Here is a 21,374-nt window from a genome sequence, read left to right as displayed (position 1 = left end):
ACTTGCCACATGTAACAATAAGCTAAGAATTAATACATGTGCCCAAAAGTGACATTGTTTCATCTGACTGAAAATCCTTACACTAATCCTAGCTCATTTGGTTGCCAATGGACTTCTACACCATGACAGCATATATATGTGTGTGTATGTATAATATATATATATATATATATACACATTTATTTTTATCAGTGTGAAAAAGAAACAGCAGAAATAAATTGTAAGTGTATATATCATGGAATTTATTTGTAACCACATTTTGCACACTACAACAATTTTGACCTGACATTAAAATGCACATTATGGAACCTATAATGGGTGGACAAGAATCTTCAGGGTGATCATCTTCCTGTGACTTTTACTGTGTGATGGGAGAGAATCGTTAACTTCCTCTCAAAAAGCCCAAAGGATTCAAATACAAACACACCAATAATTAGCAAGATCTAATCAAGTGATTAAAAACATGCCACCTTCAAGTACAGTTAATAGATTAAAGTATCTAGCACCATTTACGGTCTTACCCTGACTCTAGTTTCAATTCCAGTAGGCAGATATACAAACCGTCAGAGTTCGAGGTGAAATGGCACATAAGTAAAGTAGATATTAGCAAAGTACAGTGTTACATATTAAAGGTTATGTACTAGCTTGCCGAATACAATCGTTTAAAGAAAATTAGGTATTTACAAAAAAATTTTCAAAGTCAGATACTCCACAATAATCCATAACTTATACACCTTAATATTTGGCAAACCATTTCTACTCAGCACAGCTACAGCAGTAATAAGACAAAAATTCAGCTGGATAATTTAGGAATGTCTCACACATACAATTAACCATTTACTTGTTGCAGGGAGACTATTTTCACCAAAATGTTGCTTACTTACATGAAGGTTTCTCCCTCTTTAGTGAGCATAAGTTATAGAAAGAGTTGCTTAATCTGACATATGTACTATACAATGTTACCAATGACGTTTTCTATTTATAGGTGGAACTTACTCCATTTATTAACAACTTCAACCAACAAGATCAACTGTCAAATAGGTCTGTTGAAGGCCTACATATTTTTATTTTCTAAATATGTAAGGCCCTATGGGCATCAAACATTAATTAATAAGCTGTGATTCCTCCATAGAATAAACATTGACATTCATTTAAAATTACATATTTGTTAAATTATTACATTAACAATAAATTTTAAAATATAGCCATTATAAAGTACATAAGACATTTAAACAATAAAATGTATAATTTAAAATATATCTTTGGGTTACTTGTTCAGAAGTATGATTAGGAACAGTCACTTTATTATTTGATTTGATGAATTTGGCCACACTTATGTAATTTATTAATGTGCATCATTACTTGCTTCAGTGATGTTCAGTTGCCTTCAAATGGCTGAGGATTCCAACAACATAGCATGCTGGAGAATTGCTATCCTCTAAATGTGAGGTCCAAGAAAGGAGCTCCAATGATTACACTGTGGCATAACAATTCGAAAGTTGACAATGCTTAAGTGCCCATAATAATGCCAATATAGGCCCAATGGCTAATTACATATTGGATTAAAAAACTTTAATTAATTTGTGGGTAAAACTTTTCTAATTGTAGGTTGAATCTGTTAATTAATATAATGGATCTATATATACACATGTTAAAATACATTGGCAGATTATGATGTTAATAACAATTAATACTCTGAATGTTTTAAATATCATTAGACTATTGATATTTTGCTGATTTTTGCCTACTTACAACTTTCTGTATTGCACATGAAATAAGAACCAATAATCTGAATGCAAAAAAGCATGAACTATTAGAAGTATTGAATTCAGGAACAGAAATCGTAACTTGATAGCCAGGACATTGTCATTAGATTCATTCAAGGGTGTTCTTCACAATGTGATAGAAAGACGTTCAGCCAGAAAGTTCCTCTCGTAACACCTTGTTCCTACGAACCTCAGCTGCATGCCTTTCCTAACAGAGAAAATGCACAAATTATAGAAGACAACACATTCAAACAGCTAGTCTTAAAAACATAATCCTTTCATTGCCATCAAGTTGTACCAGTTTCAGTCAGAAGCTTCTGGGATGAGATGGATCTGAAATCTTTTTCAATGATGCAGTTGATGGAGTTTCAATTTTATTTGACAATCTAAAAACCTCATAAAATTGATACAGATTAACTTCATTCATCTCAATCTCCTGAGATAAAGCATTTAATTCCCACAAAGTGTTCTACCCTGTAGGTTTTTAAAATTCGCTTTATGGATTCCTAGAGTTGCATCAGGGTTTTAAATTTCCGTCCTTTTTAGATTTTAAGTGCAGACACCAAAGAACAGGTCTTTTATGATGTATTGATGTATTCAATTATTTTCTTATTAATTGTTCTAGTTGTGCAATGAGTCTATTTGCATTTTTTTAAAGCTGCAATCATAGTTTCAGAAAAACATTATTTTCTTCTGAACATCAAAATAAATATTGTCAGAAACATGTCAATATTTGCAGCGGATACCCAGAGTGCTCCGTATATATAGTTTGCAGGACTGGGTTACTATTTGTCTGAAGGCCCCTCATGGGAAACTTTGGAAAATTATTTGTAAGACACAGACATATTTATTTGAATTACACATAAGCTGACATTCTCTGACTGGGTTGTTAAGGAAATAATTTCTTTATACAAGTAGTGCAGATATAAAGTATTTTAATTATCATTAACTATTCAGATAAAGAACAGTTTGAGAAAATATAATATTTTAGATGTTACTAAAGCACATTTTCAAATGCAGGGCCTAATCAGTAAGAGCTACCACACCTAACTTACATTAAAGATATCATGGCTCCACTTTATGACAAATTATGGGTCCTCCTTTACTGAACAGCATGACTGTTGCACAGAACCTAATGGTAATGGATGCTTTAGCATAAACTGTAGCGAGCAGAAGAAACATCCATTAAAAAGTTACAATGTTGCTACATTCAGCATGCAAGTATTTTGCAAGGTGTTCTTTATTTTTCAATCTACTGTACTTATAGTGCAACCTGATTTTCCAACTCATAAGTCACGAATACAATGCAACCATAGGTTGAAATGAATGAAGTAAATACAAATTATATATGTATAAAGTATATCAGCAATAAAGTATTACATTAAGAATATTGCAAATTATGAGTTTCATCTGAATATGTTGATTTTTACATATTTTTACCAGAAGTACATAATAACCTGAGAGGTCATATGGCACAGTAGGTAGTGCCCCATAATGCAGGCTATCAACCTGCAATTGCCACCAATACACGCTAATGCCAGGCAGTAAGAGTGGGTGACATTCCTGATTAGCCATGTATCAGAAAGAAAATCAGTGCCTCCACTGTCCATAGGTTGAGGTTGTGGCATTGTGCCAAAATCCATTTTGCCGACACCTAGAATTCCTGACTGAACTGGAACCCACTAAAGTTTGTGTGATCAGTTGAAGTGGAAACATATCAGCAGATCATGGATAAGAAACTGAACCTCCATCACACAAGTTTTGCAGTTGGAAAATAAGTGCTATAAAAGTCAATTCTGAGGACTAGGGCCTATGCCCAGAGTACATTTGCCTGAAAGTTGCGTGACCTGATATTGGATTCAGTAATTATTCAAGTGTCTTATTTCTACAGATGAGCAGTCTGCTTTATGCTCCCTGGCCAGTTGGACTAGTGGCTGATTTTTCTTAATGAGTCTCTGGAAGCAGCTTGTCAAAATAATAAAAGATTGTAGGTCCAATTTTAAGGTCCAATTTTGAGATGTCCTCGGGCTTTCTGGTTGAGACTTGCACTTTGTGCTCAGCAGCAATTTCAAGGCCCAAAGGAAATTAACTGATATCTGCTTGGGGGTTCTTTTTTAAAACAACTTTTTCATATAGAACATTTCTGAATGCATATGGGGTGGCACAGTGGCTCAGTGTTTAGCACTGCAGCCTTACAGCGCCAGGGACCCAGGTTCAATTCTTGCCTCGAGTGACTGTCTGTGTGGAGGTTGCACATTCTCCCTGTGTCTGCGTGGGTTTCAACCGGGTGCTCCGGTTTCCTCCCATAATCCAAAGATGTGCAGGACAGGTGAATTAGCTATGCTAAATTGCCCACAGTGTTAGGTGCATTAGTCAGGGGTAAATATAAGGTAGGGGAATGCATCTGGCTGGGTTACTCTTTGGAGGGTCAGTGTGGACTATTTGGGCCGAAGGACCTGTTTCCATACTGGAAGGAATCTAATCTAATCCAAATACTGTTGAATGTTTATCAACCAGGTTCATGACATTAATAACAATATATATGAACTATATGCCTTTGAACTGTTGCATGTGTTTCAACTTAGTTATTATTGTAAATCTTCCAAAGCATAATCAAGTTTTTTTTAAAATCACTACTTTTCACAGAAATTATTGTACGAGGAATCTTGATTATCTGAAGGACACAGGCGGGCAGTACTTCGTTCGGTTAGTCGAATTCTGGATAATTGAATGCTGGATAACATAGTTTTGCCGAGCATCAGGACCTTGCGATCTTGCCGGATAATCTGATATTCGGATAATCGAATGCCAGATAATCAAGATTCCTCTGTAAATAGGACATTAAAGGTGCAATAGACATAGTCATAATGAAATTTTCAAAATGTATTACTCCATTTACGAACAATCTAATATGCCACCATTCACGCTTACCTCTCGAAGTCTACAGCTTTATCAGCGGTAAAGAATTTAATAATAATTGCTAGAGATTCAAGTGTAAGTTGGAAAGAGTGAAAGGCAGTGTGGAAGCTTTATCTCTTCCTGAACTTGAGAGCAAGTCATCTATGAAATTGCACGCCCACAGTGTCTATACGTTAAGATTCACCAATTAAACGTAAAATTAAAATCTACCTAAGACAGGCCATCAGAAACAATAAAACACTAGAAAGCTTTTTCCAGGATAAATGTCCAATAAATAACAATGGGAGTGGACAATTATTTGCTTTTATTCAAATGAATAAAACATAATCATTTACAGTTAACTATTTTTGAACATGAAATAGAATTTAAAAGATGTGAAATACTTGCCTTTTCACGAAGACGATCTTTAAGGGCAGCTATATGAGCTTTGCGATTTTCACTACAAATTTCCATCTTCTGATTTAACTTCCTTTCAGTAGTTCTGCTGAAGTCACAGTTATCCACAATTGCCCTGTGTAGAACGATACGCCTGTGTTGCTGCTTTTCTGCAAGTTGTTGCAGAAGCTGCATCTCTTGGGACTGTAAAGCCAGAGAATAACAGTTATGCTGACATGACTGAGATTTTAGAAACAGATTGCATAATTGTGCTGCATTTTGCAGACAGCAGCAAAGACATGTACTGCTGACCTTGAGGAAAACACTACAAAAAGATCCAGCAAACTCTATGGTATGGGTTTCCCTCTTTCCAGCCAGGAGTTTATTTCTGGTGCCAAGATATGGACATCTTTAGGCATCATGCAGTCGTGATACAATTAAGCAGGGGAAGCAGCCAATTACATTCAAGCGTTCTGATAAACCATCAAACCAGGGGTTATACTAGAGTTAGCATTTTGCGTCAAAAATACTCCTTTCAGCATCTGTTCCTATCTCTTCAGATGCTGACAGACCTGCTGAATTTCTCCAGCAGTTTCTGCTTTTAATTTAGATCTGTAGTACATTGCTTTTGAATCAGGAAGTAACAACTACTGAATGGTTTCAATTTTAATTTTTGATTTTTTATAGATAACAAAATTACTTTGCATAGAAATGGAATTTAAATGGATGATTAAATATCGTAAACAAAAAATATGTATAATTTACTCTCAAAATGAAGATATTTGTTATTCAGCAAATATAAAATTGCTCTTTCAGAGCCTGTAAAGCTGTTTATCAATAATTGTGAATCGAATGCACCATTCACAATCCAAATTTAACAATTCAGCAAGTACAATCTTTTCAATGATATTTTTAATGGAGCCAAGAGCTTATAATTGAAATTATTGCCAGCTCAGGGGTTTCCAATTGATTGAAAACTAGGAACACATTCTGGAGAAGTGTAAAATCACTAACAACCTTTGAACTTCTGCATTCAACAATACATAGTAGCTGTATATTAGCCTTTGTTAGAAAGGGCTGGAGTGTACAGTAACACAGTCTTACTACAATGTACCAAGCATTGATGAATAATCTATTGAGTACTATGTTCAGTTTTGGTTTCCTTAGCTAAGGAAAGACATACTTTTTCCAGAGACAATGTAGTAAAGGCCCGTTAAATTCTTGAAGTGAGGATGTTGTTCTATGGGGAGAGATTCAGTTGATTGGATCAATATTCTCTAGAAATTAGAACAATGAGTGATCAAATTGAAACATAAAATTCTTAGAAGGCTAAGAAGCTGAGAAAAAAAAATTCCAGGTCCAGATCAAAGGGTTGATCATGTAGGACTAGGATGAGAAAAAAAAATCTTCATTCAAAGATTTATAAATCTCTGGAGTTCTCACACCAGAATGCTGTGCGCACTTAATCATTGAATAAATTCAAGACAGACGTCAAACAATTTTTGGATACTGAGGGGATTGTTGGATATAGGATCAAGGCAGGGAGGTGCTCAAATGGAAGATAAGCTATGATCTTGTGGAATGGTGGTTCAGGCTGTTGGGCCACATGACTACTCTAGCTCCTTTTTCTTATAGTTTCATGTTATATTCTTCTGTGTGGACTCCTAAAGTTGCTTTCCATTTTGGTGGAGTCATGATGTTGAATGCTAACAGTGTCTCAGTCACTACTTTTGCAATGTCTTGGACATAATGTTAATCAGAAACTGTTTACATGAGCAGAAGGACTGATAGGGCCCAGATTTAAAGTAGGTGGGAAAAGAACCACAGGGAAGGTTATAAGAACCTTTATGCAGCAAGTTGTTACTGTCTGGAAAGCATTACATAAAAGGAAATTGGAAGCAGATTCATGAGTAACTTTCAAGGAATTAGGCATTACTTGAAAAGTGAAATTTGAAAGTCCAAGGGGAAAGAACAGGGGAGCACAGGCATTATGGGTATAATGGCTTCCTTGGACTATATTATTCTATGAACAGCGAAGATAATTTTTATTTTACTAACTTGTGACTTCAATTGGACAAATTGACTTCAAATCCAAAAGGCTATGGGAAGATAGAGACTTTAGAAGAACGTTACCTATGGAAAACTGAGTTAGGAGTCAGTGAGGTAGGTGTGGAATGTTCAATTCTCCACTTGACACATAACACTGGTATGCTGTTTACCTTTCTCCTGTCCTCAGCAGCATCCAGCTGTTGCTGAAGTTCCTCCAAAGAGATTTCCTTCTTCTTTGGTGAGATAGGTTGTTCAGGTGTCAGATCAGTGGACTGGGGCTTCAGGATCACTTCAAAAGCTTGTCCAGATGCACGCTTATTAATTGGTTTCACTTCCATATCTAAAGAAAGGAGGGATATTTGAACAGACGATAGAAAGTGAATTGAACTATGGAATGAAAGATAAACTCAAATCTCTTCTTTCTTCAAATAACCTGTGAAACTTTCGACAATAGTGAGTAAAGCATAGTCCAGCATTATTATGTTAATTTTAAAACAACTACTTTCAAATGTTTCCTTTGATTTGTTCTTTTATATTTCTATCTAACAAAGAAGTGTGTACAGTGGGAATGAATTATCATGGGGTTTCTTCTGATTGCACACAATGCTTGTTGTGGAAGGCTCCAGAAAACTCTGTGAAATTATAATCTGTGCAGTTTGGAACTGTAGCAGCTTTTCCATTGAAGTTACAGCAGCTGAGCAGGAGGTTCCTTTGGTGACTGACTCAACCACATATTTTATGGAACAACAAAATAAAATTATGACAACATCATACTTTCTGGAGGCAATGGCAAGTGCTCATTCCTGGTTTTTATGCTTTCTCTGGAATGGGGTTCAGTGATCGACCCCTTCTCATTGTACGGTACACTGCAACGTCAATAGTTCTGGCTTTGCTGAGTAAGGAACTTATGCCTAACAGTATTATCAGTTAGTGTTGCTGAGAAATGAGAAGTTGTGAGAACCCAGAGCAGCAATAGCAATTTACATTGATAGAAAGGGAAAAAAACAGAACATCCCTTTAGGTCAAGGGACAAATTCAGAAGACTAAATTTGTGTTGACTTCTTACTGATCCTTTGAATTTTTTTTGATGAAATCTGATTGCTGACTATCACAGAATAATGGGAAACCTCCAGTCTAGATTTCAGATTCAGCTAAGTTTGGAGTCCTGATATTTGAAACAGAATCGTGTTTTTTGTCAAATTACTTCACTGAAAGAGATCTAGACAGTGCTGCTTTCAGCCCCAAGCTCTGTTTCTTACTGACTGAGAAATAGAGATACAGTACTGTCTCCCTGCAGACCTCTCCAGCAATTGCCCATAGCTTATAGGCTTGAACTGAAATATTATCCATACCTCAGTCGAGAGGCTGTTGCTAGGTCACAGCAGCATGGATCCATTATGAATTTCCATACCTGTTTGTTCAACAATTGAAGCAACAAAACTCCACCTTTATTTCTCTAAAGACTTTGCTGGGCATTGCTTTCCAAAGTCACTTATTATTTTTTGTAAGCAGCAAATAGACCACAGTCTCCTTTAACCTTGTGATTTCACAGTTCCAAGCAACTGCATGATGAATCCTTTAACTTTATTCCCTCAGGGCTCCTGCAGATCAGGTCTTTGGCAGAACAACCACATTTTATTGCTGAAAATCGGCCCATCCCACATTAAATTCCATATATATAGCGAGGAAAGTAAAGGGTAAGTACCCAATAATTGTGAATTATTAATGATTTAAAGTGTTAAGTATGCACCGAAATGTTGCCTTAGAAGGGTACAAGGAATGCATAGAGAATTGTAATGTCACAGAATTTCATTTGGATTAAATGTGTTTGCTAGGTTTTGGTGCTAATTGTATCAGAAATGTCAATATGATTAATTTCGTGATCTAATCATCACAGTCCTAATATTGTCAGATTTAAGGGGCAATGGTCTATGAAGGTTGATTGTTTGATGTCCTGTAATTTGATTATTCATTTTTGATTCTGGACCTTAAATGATACATAGCATTGCATTTAATAATTAGCTTTTTGTTGTAACATTTTACCACATAGTTTTATCAATAAATCAGTATTTCAGAATTATGCCACATTTGTTGTCATATATTTATATGAAATAAATAATTGTACAGATATTAAAACTGGTTTTACAAATACATGAATAAAACAATAACTATTACTACCAAATTATGTTGCTGGGCAAATACAGTTTTTACAGTATAGTTATGCAATTTGAACATATTAACAGAATAATCTATAGATTACATAAAGACATCACTCACCACCAAATTTGCTAATTGTGTTGGGATGTGGTTGAGAGTAGAAACAAGAGCAGATTAGCGAGAGCATTGATAGCTCCTTCATTTTCTCCTTGTAGGCTTTAAAAATAGAAAAGATAATTGTGATCAAGATTTGTATTTTCATTCTTTTTTCAGCAAACTTATTCCACTTGGATTTCCTATAAACGACTGTCCATTACATAAGATCCAAGATTTAAATGAAAACCCAAAAATTTTGTGTGGTAAATTTTTGACACTTATGTTGTATTGACAAACTCAGGGTGTCATTTTCTCAGGCCTGGAAAGAACATAGCATTGGTGATTCTTTTCAGGAAGTACGGCAGATGTAAAAATTAGATTTTACTTTACACAGGAAATACAAAAAAGCAACGAGTTATTCATTTCAATTAGTCCATGCCAACATTTATGCACCACTTGAGCGACTATCCAAGTCTTCCTCATTTATTTCAAACAGTATAACCTTATTTTTGCTTCTTGGTGTATGTTAGCATAGTTAGCTGAATGGCTGGTTTTCAATGAAGAGTGACACCAAAAGCATGGGTTCAATTTCCACACTGGTTGAGGTTATCCTGAAGGAATCTCCTTCTCATGATGACCCTCAGATTAACTCACAACCAGTCTTCTGTCTCTAATGGGTGTCTCTATAATCTGGTAAAACTATGGGAATTTTATATTTGCTTCTCCCTCATATGGTAATCCAGAACTGAAAAGAAAACTCATAAGGAGCTTTACAAAATATCCTATCACTTACATTTAAAACTGGATGAGAATCTGTTGCCGTTGGTCTTTGGAAATATATTTTGTCAGTTTTAGGTACAAAATGTTAATCATAAAAGAGATGGATTTAAAAAGAGCACCATGCATGGATTTTTCCAAAGCAAATCCCATTTGGCAACTTAACAAACTTATGAAGAGAATGAACAAGTATTGATTGTGATTGTTCGGTTTGAAGATTTTAAACATTTCTCAGTGTTGAGGAAAATAAGTATGATTTTCTATAAAAGCTTTCAACAGCTAGTTAAAAATCCTGGTATTGAGTTGCATACATTAACATCTTATAATTACTTAATCTCACTTCATTTCTATGCAGATTGCTATTTTCCCTTGCAGTCCAAATAATAATCTGGTGGCTGCAGCTTGCCACTTACTCCTCTGGGCCTCCACCTTGGCTAGTTGTTCCCAACACCTCATGATTTGGAGGTGTCGGTGTTGGACTGGGGTGTGCAAAGTTAAAAAATCATACAACACTAGGTTATAGTCCAACAGATTTATGTGGAAGCACTAGCTTTTGGTAAGGTATTTTCATCAGGTGATTGTGGAGTATAAGATCGTAAGACTCAGAATTTATAGCAAAAGTTTACAGTGTGATGTAACTGAAATTATATATTGAAAAAGACCTGGATTGTTTGTTAAGTTTCTCATCTGTTAGAATGACCATGATAGTTTCACTTCTTTCAGATGTAAATATCTCATGGCAGACTTCAAGGGCAGGGTCTGTCTGCCCTCGCCATCATGTCAATGGAGGTTGTCATTGGCAAAACCCCTGCCTAAACACATCAGCATGAAACGTCTTAGACCCCCTTCAGTGCTTCACTCTGGAGCTCCCTGCCAGCTTACATTGCAATGCTGCTGCCATGCTGCATTATGTGCAGGGGCAGGAATTCATTTCATGCATGGGAACAGGTTGCAACCCAACATTCTCAGCTTGCATTTTTAGCACTCATTCACTTTGTGCCTAATCGGATGCTTATATCATCTCTACCTTGTCTTGCCCTTTTGCACTTTGCTACTTCCATCAGAATATATAGACTCATTCTACTTCTGTATACTGTGCCGCTTAGTGCAGACACAAAGCCAGGCACATTGTCATGAATGCCAGTAATGAGCAGTCTTGGGGTGAATATTTTGCTGTGCGGGATTGTGCGATACCAATGTCCTAGCTTCTGTTTGCACTAACAGTGTATATAACAAACACATTGAAAATGCATCAACTGAATGACCATGTCTCAAAGGGGAGTCGTCTCAGCCAAGTCAATGGGGATTGTTATCAGTCTCAGTACACTATGTCAATAGCATGGTTAGTTGGCATTTAAGGTCAGCAGATCTGCATCATTTCAGTCCAGGGAGTGGTCACACACAGCCCTACAGCCCAATACAACCAGTCTGAGACTAGCATGGGTCAGTCAGAGAACTACAGAGATCATTCAGGGATCAGATCAGTCATCAGCCAGGGCTATCATTTCCAGTTAGTCCACAGGTTGAGCTAGAGTCAGTCCTGGGCTCTGCTCAATGAAAGTCATAGAGAGGGGTGGTTTATTGGGGCCACTGCTGTGGTAGGTGCATTGGGACAGTCATTTGTGGAGATTGGAGGTAGCACTCTGGGATACAGAGGGCATAATAATTGTGAAGGAGGCAACACAACGTATAAGGGTGAGAGATGTTAGAGAATGGGAGACCATGGGAGGATGGTCACTGACAGTGACTATCAACTTAGCTTTAAAGACAGTCAGTCTGTTCCAATTTCAAAATGGCAGCAGGAACTTGTCCACTCTATCCATTCCTTTTTCTTTTGTTTATCTTTTTCATTCTCATTCATGATTGTTTTCAAGGATGATCATGTCAAAGATTTGGAACAAAACATAGAACTAATAATGGAATTATAACTCAAATACTGTGAAAAATCACTAAACTATAAAGTAATTAATTCTACTCTCATTATGGATGTGTTCAGTAATAAAAATCAGCAGCTAAATTTACCTTGTAGAAATTAGTTGTCTTTTTGAAACTATTTACACGATTAATAAGTTCTGGTTAAAGATTCTTTAAATAGTCACGGACATAAATTCCAACATAATTATAAAGCATGAAAGAGATGTCTGGCATTTCTTGCCTGATTAGCTAAAAAAGTTAACAATAGAAAAAATTACAAACTTTTAATTATTATTAATATTACGAGCCTTTATAACAGAATCAACTTTTTATATAAAAAGGGGTAATGGACTTGGATAAGAGATAGCAAGTACAGAGAAAAATAGAATTCAAGCAATCCTTCAAGATAAACAATGTGCGTCATGACTGAAAAGAGGACAGCCAGTAACATGGAATGCAATATCAAACAATCCCAAGGCCGAGAGATTACAATAATTGTTAAACATCATTAAAAAAAACTAAGAACCTAGGGCTGCCCATCGGAGTGTCCATCATTGACAAGATTGGTCTCACAGAAGGGAATGGGTAACCACATTGTGTATGATCATAGTAACACAAAATGTACAAAAATACTGCTTTTTACCTGTAAATTCAGAGTGTGTTATTGATTTGATCTGAAGATTAAGGAAATGATTGTGTTTTCAAGTCAAAGCCAGATTCAGAGAAGATCCACTAACCAAGTTTTGCTTTAATAAAAGTCCATTCATGTCAGTATCCTGTCTGCCTCCTGAGTCTTTGTTGGGGGCTCTTGCTCTTGCATACATGCCAATAAACCTAATTATAATTCTGATTTTGTCATTACTAAATTGGAAAGTCAAGCATCCCCTGTTTACTGATGGAAGGCTTCAAAACATTTGTCCACCACCAAGACTGACTTGGCAGCAGTAATACAGATAGAGCTGGTCAGGTCCGAAAGGACATAGCTGCTAGACTGCGTCAGCAGCAAGTGGTGAGGTAAACAACAATATGGAAAAACATATTTGACCTCATCCTCACCAATCTGCCAGCTGCAGATTCATCTGTCCATGACAATATTGATAAGGGTGACCAATGCACAGTCCTTGTAGAGACAAAGTTCCGCCTTTACATTGAGAATAACCTCCATTGTGTTGTGTGGTACTATCACTGTGCTAAATATAACAGATTTTGAACAGATGTAGCAACTCAAGACTGGGCATCTATGAGGCACTGTGGGCCATCAACAGAATTGTACTCCAGCACAATCTGTAGTCTCATGGTTTGGTATATCCCCCACTCAAACCAGGAGATCAACCCTGGTTCAACAGAGAGTGCAGGAGGACATGCCAGGAACACCACCTGGCATATGTGAAAATGAGGTGTAAAGCTGGGCAAGCCACTAAACAGGACTACTTGCATGCCAAACAACATAAGCAGCAAGTGATAGACAGAACTAAGTGATTCCACAACCAACAGATCAAATCTAAGCTCTGCAGTCCTGCCATATCAGTTGTGAATGGTGGTGGACAATCAAATGACTACTGGAGGAGGAGACTTCACAAATATCTCTATCCTCAATGACGGAAGAGCCCAGTACTTCAGTGCAAAAGATAAGGCTGAAGCTTTTGCAGCAATTTTCAGCCAGAAGTGCTGAGTGTATGATCCATCTCAGCTTCCTCCAGTGCTCCCAGCGTTACAGATACCAATCTTCAGCCAATTCAATTCACTCCATGTGATATCAAGAAATGTTTAAAAGCACGGGATATTGCAAAGGCTACGGATCCTGACAAAAGTCCAGCAATAGTACTGAAGACTTATGCTCTAGAACTTGCTGCTCCCCTAGCCAAACTGTTCCAGTACAGTTACAGCATGGGCATCTACCAGACAATGTGGAAAATTGGCCAGGTATGTCCTGTACGTAAAAAGCTGGAAAAATCTAACCTGGCTAATTACCACCCCATCTGTCTACTGTTGATTATCAGTAAAGTGATGGAAGGTGTCATCAACAGTGCTATCAAGCAGTACCGGCTCAGCAAAACCTGCTCAGTGATGTCCAATTTGGGTTCCGCCAGGGCCACTCAGCTCCTGAGATCATTACAGCCTTGGTTCAATATTGCACAAAAGGCTGAATTCCAGCAGTGAGGTGAGAGTGATGGCCCTTGACGTCAAGGCTGCATTCAACTGACTGTGGCATCAAGGACCTCCAGCAAAACTGGAATCAATGGGTATCAGGAGGCAAACTCGCCAATGGTTAGAGACATACCTGACACATAGGAATTTAGTTGGAAGTCAGTCATCTCAGCTCCAGGGCATCACTGCAGGTGTTCCTCAGGGTACTGTCCGAAACCATCTTCCACTGCTTCATCAATGACACCCCCCCCATCATAAGGTCAGAAGTGGGGCTGTTCATTGATGATTGTACAATGTTCAGCACCATTTGCAACTTTTCAGACACTGAAACAGTCCATGTCTAAATACAAGAAGGTCTGTGTGCATCTCCAGTGGGCAACAAATCCTCTGATGGACTTGACTCTAAAGGCAGCTGCCAACCTAATCACAGAGGGGCAGGCAGGGGCAGGGTGGTGAAATGGGGATAGGTGAAGACAAGTAGAGGGTATGACCTCGTTGGTCAATGGGAGGAACAAGTCCGGCTGGTGGCAGGGAGCAGTGTAAGGGAGGAGGAGGGACTGGGAAGGGAGTCGGGGTTGGGGAGGGAGGTTATTTGAAATTGGAGAACTCAATGTTGAGTCCTCTGGGCTGTAGGGTGCCCAGGCGGAAAATAAGCTGTTCCTCCAATGTCGGCAGGTCTTGTATCTGGTTGCAGGGGGTGGTGGGATTGGTTTGAACCAAGGACTGTTGGAGGGAATGGTCTTTGTGGAAGGCAGAGAGGAGTGGGGAAGGGAAGATGTTCCTTTACCCCCTCACCTTTACCTAGGGCCCCAAACATTCCCTCTAGTTGAGACAGTGGTTCAGCTGCCTCTCCTCCAACCTAGTTTACTGCATCAGCTGCTCCCAATGTGGTCTTCGCTACATCAGGGAGACTGCTCAGGGACCAGTTCACCAAGCATCACAGCCAGGTCTGCAGGAGTTGACTGTACCTCCCAGTCACCACCCATTTCAATTCCCCAAACCACTCTCTTTCCAACATGATCATCCTTGGCCTCCTCCTTTGCCAAAACAAACCATAGCTCCTCTTGGAGGAACAGCACTGTATCTGCTGCCTGGTAACCCTACAGCCTGGAGGACTCAACATTGAGTTTTCCAATTTCAAATAACCTCTATTCCCATCCCCCGACTTCCTTCCCAGCCTCTCCCCCTACCTTCCATGCTCCCTGCCAACCGGATTCATTCCTCCCATTGACCAACCAGGTTGTACCCTCCATCTGTCTTCACTTATCTCCACTTCACCACCTTGACCCTACCTCCTGTTTATCTGCAGCTTCTCCCTCACCTAACCCCAGTCCTGAAGAAGTGTTATACTTGAAACGTCGACCTCTGCACCTCCTGATGCTGCCTGGTTTGTTGTGTTCTTTTAGCCTCTGCCTGTCTACTTTGGATTTCAGCATCTGCAGTTTTTTTTTGTCTCTAACCAAATCATAGAGATAGCCATAGAGTCACACAGAACTGATACAGACCCTAAGTCATGCCAGAGCCAGCACAGTGCAGATGACATTGTTGATCTCATCCACCTTCCGACTAGATTCACGAGTTTCTCCAATAAACTTGCCTGCTGCTCCCTAGCCATTTTGAGCATTGGTGGAATGTGGGTGCATTAGTGGAGTTAGAAAGAATGGTGGAACACAGAATGTCATTTACCTCCTTATTGCTGGTGATTCCTCTGGACCATGGACCAAGCACTTTTGCCACTGGTAAGCATATAATAGTGCAAGAGTACAGACTATGGTGCATGCTTAATCATGTGATCACTGTAAAATTGTGAGAGAAAACTGGCTAGAGGTCACCGAGGATAAGATACTCCCCGAAAATGACACTTGGGACTGAACTTACCAAAAGATTTGGCGAAGTTTCTAATGGAGATTCAATGAAACGTCATGCCTAAGATTCCCTCAATTCACACCTTTGCCATCATGGTTGGGGCACCAATAGTCATATTAAGAGCAGTGGGGTACTCAGGAAACAGAAATTATGGTACTGAGCTTGTGATAATTTGGAATTAGAGAAGTCTCCACTTCACAAATAATGTCAATAGCTTTACATTGACTCATTTTATTTCCCTGCTGCTTACTCATCTTTTTTTTGTCTGTTTCTGCATTTGCTTCTCACAAGTTTATTTTTGAATGAAGCACATTAGAGAGGTGCATGGAGATTGCAACGTAAGTTTCTGCAGGACAAGTAGGTTCAAGAAGAGGGAAAAGATTAAAAAATTTAAACAGAATTGATTGAGAAGGAAGACAATAATAACCATGGCCTAATGGAAATAAATATAAAGGAAGAGAAAAAAATAAAAATGGGAAACCAAAGAAAAATCCATAAAGAAAATAAAGCAGAAATAAAAAAGTGAAAAAAAAATTGAAAATACAAAAATAATAATAAAGGGGAGCAAATAATAAGAAATGTTCTGAATCTTCAATTGTCATGAAAATAATATTTGTCGAGTGGGGCTGCAATGCCTTGTGCAGAGATACACATACAAAGGAAAATTGTTGGCACTGAAATGTAATACTTGGGCTGTATCACCAACTGACATGTTAAACAAATATTTGAATACACAACTGAGTCTTTGATACCTAGTTGACTGCACTGTCTGTTAGTAGGAATACATATATATTAATTTCCATTGCTGAAGTCTGAAACTTTTGTAAATCTTTTTGTTGACATGTCAGGATCACATTAAAAGAATTGCCATGTGAAGCAGGAGATAATGTAGCGAGATATTAAACTGAAAGATCAATGCTGAATAATTTATGCCTGACTCCAAGAGATCATTAATATTGTCTTGAACATATAAAAAATGTAAGATAAAAGTGCATAGGGTTTGTAGCTGAAAAAACATGTCATTCAGCTGTGGATTTTTACCATAAAATACAGGAATGTTTTTTTTTCAACTGGACACATGGTGAGATGAGCATGATTTAAGGAAAAGTAATGTTTTCTTAATGGCTGGCTCTGGCAAATATTATAATTCAGTTACAGCAGGAATTAGGAAAGTTACAAAATCTAAACTGCAAAATCAAATGTATATGTTATGGGGAAAGAAAATGATCCAGCAGAATTACATTTTTCAAAGAATATACCAAAATTCCGAATGAAAAAGAAATCAGCATACTCAGGAATCAAAATGAAAGACATGTCGGATTTCTACAGCATTTTTTCACAACCTTAGGATAAATCAAATTGTTCCAGACAAGTTACTCCACAATATTGTTAACCTTGGTATTGACTTAAAAAAAAAATCAAGATTTGATTATCATTAGTTCATTTCCAAAGTTCTACCCTAAATAATTCTAACATAATTACCTATGGCTGCTGAGGCTTTAATAAATTTATCACCCACTGGGATTGTACTTTTTTATTGCAGCAGATAGCAATTCCTATGTGACAATCAAAATCCGACATGAAACATAAGCGGCGCCATTATGTCTGCGGTGATTTCTCAACAGATGTGCTGGTTGCACGAATGGTGCAGTGCAATAATTGTCACTCTTCTGTATGACAGGAACTGCATACATTGTCATGCCCTTGAGGCATGAAAAACATGTATTAGCATGTTCCTGTAGACATCCTGTCCTGATTTCTGAAATGCAGTATCACCTTCCCCTTTGCATTCATTTGTAATAAATGATTTTCTGTAATATAAAGGCATGGCAAACACGTGAAGACTTTGATCATGGACCTTGGGATTGCCCTGATTGTTTTCAAGCAGTTCCTGGAGTGCTTAGATACTACTTTCAGGTTCTGGTCTCATTTCCTTAGTGTGCTGCGCACTGCTGCCATTTGCCAATTTTATCAGGGGAAAATTTAACTGGCAACTGCTAACAGCTGGTCAACAGATAAGAGCTGTTGTGGAAGTGAGCAAATCTCAAAGGATGTGAATAGGTCAGCAGCAAGCAGAAAGACTGTTGGGGATGGGGGCAGAGATGCACACCTGCTTGTCTTGTTTGCAATTTTTTTTCATAAAACCCTCCATAATTTCAGGGAGGAATCCTTTGGCCCATTTAACAATTGTCGTGTAAATTTCTCAACATCTGAGGAACTTTTTCAGGTGTAAATATTTTTAAACAACCTGTTCAGTCATATTATGACACACCTCTGGAGCAGGTGAGACTTGAACCGAGGCCTCCTGGCTCTAATGTAGGGATGCTACTCTTCACCAGAAGAGCTCTCTGGGGCTGGTTTCTGCAATGCACCTACCACCCATTTCTCCTTGGAATTAGCAATTAGGGTTCTACAACAAGTGTTGGAGCTCAAGTTCTATCTTTAAACCCTCTGTGGGAGTATTGGGTACCTAGCTGCCAGTTAAACAGGCAGGCAAATAGATGCACAAGATCTCTACCAAGCTTTCAATTGCTGGTTAACACGTGAGTAACAAGGGGCTGACACTGTCACTGGGTCATAATCCTGGAATTCCCTCCCTAACAACTTTGTTGGTCCACCTTCAGCAAGTGGACTGCAATGTTCAAGAAGGTAGTTCACCACGACTTTTTCAAGGGCGACTCTGGATGGGCAATAAATGCTGGCCAGCCAGCGATGCCCACATCCCACAAGAGAATAAAAAATGTCTCTCTTAACTTCTCCTTTCATAACCTATTATAAATCATCACAATTTTCAGACATCAGTATTTATTTTTACATTTAGTAGCTTGGCAAATGCTCAGCAGGTTGATTATAATTATCTTTTTTTTATAAGTTAGAACTGTGATATCATTATGATGGAAATGTGTGATTCTTCTGACTCTACTCCCTCTCCTTTTTTTAACATTAAATAAAGCAGCATTGTAGGAACAGAACATTTTATAACACGGATGAAAAGCCATCATCCCATCATTCCCCTGTCAACCAAAAAGAATGATCTAACCTCATCCCATCTTTCAGCTCACAGTCTGGAGCCCTGCGTGGTGTTTTTAATTACTGAGTTGTATAATTGTTATAGAGAAATAAAGATCCTATATCATTTTGAGAAGCCATTTAACAATGGTTTTGAGCCACTACTAATTTAATTGAGGTTCACCCTCAACCATGAACATTTTTAAAGTGAATAGATCTAGAGATGAAATAAGGTGGCATCTTTTATAAGCAGTTTTATTTTTATTCATTCTTGAGATGTGAGCAACAATGACAAGGCCAGCATTTAATGTCAGTCATTAATTTCCCTGAGCAGATGGTTGTGAGCAGAATTACATATTAACCATTTCAGACATGTTATATTATTGACAAGATAAATTAAACATGTTGCTCTTCATTAACTGTTTTGATTACTTCCTCTCAGCTAAGAGTATAGGAATATACTTGTCCATATTCCACATGATCTCTCACTTACCAGAATTGTCAGAAACTTGTATTGTGCAGAAAGTTGGACAGAATTTCACCCATCATGGTCGAACATAATCCTAATTCATGGCTCAGGATTGTTGAAATCATATCCTAAAAGCCTGCCAAAGCATTTACCCAATTTTTTGACATCTTCAATGCTGTAGATTTTCATGTATGTATTCGTAAAAACACTACTGTAGTAAATCATAAATGTTGCACAATGTTTTTGCAAGGATGCACAAATAATAGTATAATGATATATTTTAATTTCATATTGCATGTTTGTTTTTATTCAAGTGCAATTTTATTCTGTGTTCAGTGAGATCTGACAGATCAACTCAGATACTTATTCTGTTCAGACATACAGAATCAAGGAGTCATTGGTCCCATCATGTCTGTGCCTGCTTTTTGTGAAAGCTTCATTCCCTTACATATGTTTCCCTTTCAATATCCAATTCACTTCTGATTGTTACTACAATTGAATCTGCTTCCACAATTCTTTCAAGCACTGCATCCCAGCTTATAACAGAAAATTGTTTACTGCCTTCATTGAAGGTCACCAACGATGGATTTTTTTTTAACCAAGTACCAGTTGTGTTGAGATTTTTTTTTGGCTAAGTGCTAATTGTGTAAGGTTTTTGGATGAGTTCTCGCAGCTAGGCCTAGCATAATTTATTGCCATGTCTAACCAGATGTACCGCACCTTCCCATTCCCTATAGCTTCTCTCACATCTGTTTCTTTCCCCATCTCACCATGCAGCGCTAATGGAACAAACTGCTATTCACTGTATATGTGCTAAAGCACCAGTATTCCTGGCACCTGCACCACACTTTAAAGGTCTTTGGATGAGCACTGGCATTCCAAAGCTGCCCTGTACATTGCTGGACTGAATCAGAATCTGTTACAGAATGGGAATGTGGCACCTCAATCCTCCAACAGCAATTCAAGGTCCTGCTGGATAGAGTGATGCAAAGTACTGGCATCCACTTTCGCAAGGTTTAGATAGCGGAAGCCCTGGCAGACCCTAGCAGCCTGATCCGACATATCATCCATGGCATTTTCCATCCAGTGCAGAGGAATGGCCAATAGTGCTGTAAGAAGGTCAGTGACCTTTACTGGTTTGTCAGACTATGTGTCACACTCTTCTCTTTGCTATCTCACACTAACTCCATCTCTGTTACTGCACCCACCTCTCTCCAAGGCTCATGCGCTGCCACTTTCACTATTATGTGCAACATCTTCCATCACTCAATCTCCACATTGGAAAGGACAATGGATGAAGACTCGCCATCTGAGGTAGTTTGGGCTGAGGTTAGGAATAGGAAAGGTGAGCTCACCCTGTTAGGAGTTTTTTACAGGCCTCCTAATATTCCTAGAAACGTAGAAGAAAGGATTGCGAGGATGATTCAAGAGAAGAGTGAAAGTAATAGGGTGGTTGTTATGGGGGACTTTAACTTTCCTGATATTGATTGGGAAAGCTATAGCTCAAGTTCGTTAGATGGGTCAGTGTTTGTCCAATGTGTGCAAGAGGGTTTCCTGACACAATATGTAGATAGGCCAACAAGAGGTAAGGCCATACTGGATTTGGTTCTGGGTAACGAACCAAGCCAGGTGTTAGAATTAGAGGTAGGTGAGCACTTTGGGGACAGTGACCACAATCCGGTGACTTTTACTCTAGTGATGGAGAGGGATAAGTGTGCACTACAGGGCAAGAGTTATAGCTGGGGACAGAGAAATTATGATGCGGTGAGGCATGACTTAGGATGCGTGGCTTGGAATAGTACGCTTCAAGGCAAGGACGTAATTGATAT

The 21,374-nt window shown here is 38.3% G+C and overlaps 1 protein-coding gene across 1 annotated transcript in view; it reads right to left on the bottom strand.

Moving 5' to 3' along the window:
* Window positions 1–218: 218 nt before the first annotated feature.
* The window catches only part of LOC122560098 (stathmin-3-like), a 53,090-nt gene continuing 31,934 nt past the window's right edge, over window positions 219–21,374 (bottom strand). Inside the window, exons 2-5 of the mRNA XM_043710330.1 lie at window positions 9,387–9,482; window positions 7,280–7,449; window positions 5,073–5,264; window positions 219–1,974 (exon numbers count right to left, since the gene is read on the bottom strand). Of these exons, the coding sequence (XP_043566265.1) occupies window positions 1,915–1,974; window positions 5,073–5,264; window positions 7,280–7,449; window positions 9,387–9,482 (518 nt within the window). The 3' untranslated portion in view covers window positions 219–1,914. The remainder of the gene's footprint in view (window positions 1,975–5,072; window positions 5,265–7,279; window positions 7,450–9,386; window positions 9,483–21,374) is intronic.

Source organism: Chiloscyllium plagiosum, chromosome 20, assembly GCF_004010195.1.
Source record: "Chiloscyllium plagiosum isolate BGI_BamShark_2017 chromosome 20, ASM401019v2, whole genome shotgun sequence".
NCBI lineage: Eukaryota > Metazoa > Chordata > Chondrichthyes > Orectolobiformes > Hemiscylliidae > Chiloscyllium > Chiloscyllium plagiosum.
Note: the sequence above shows the minus strand (reverse complement) of the source record. Positions and strands in the feature narration are given on the sequence as shown.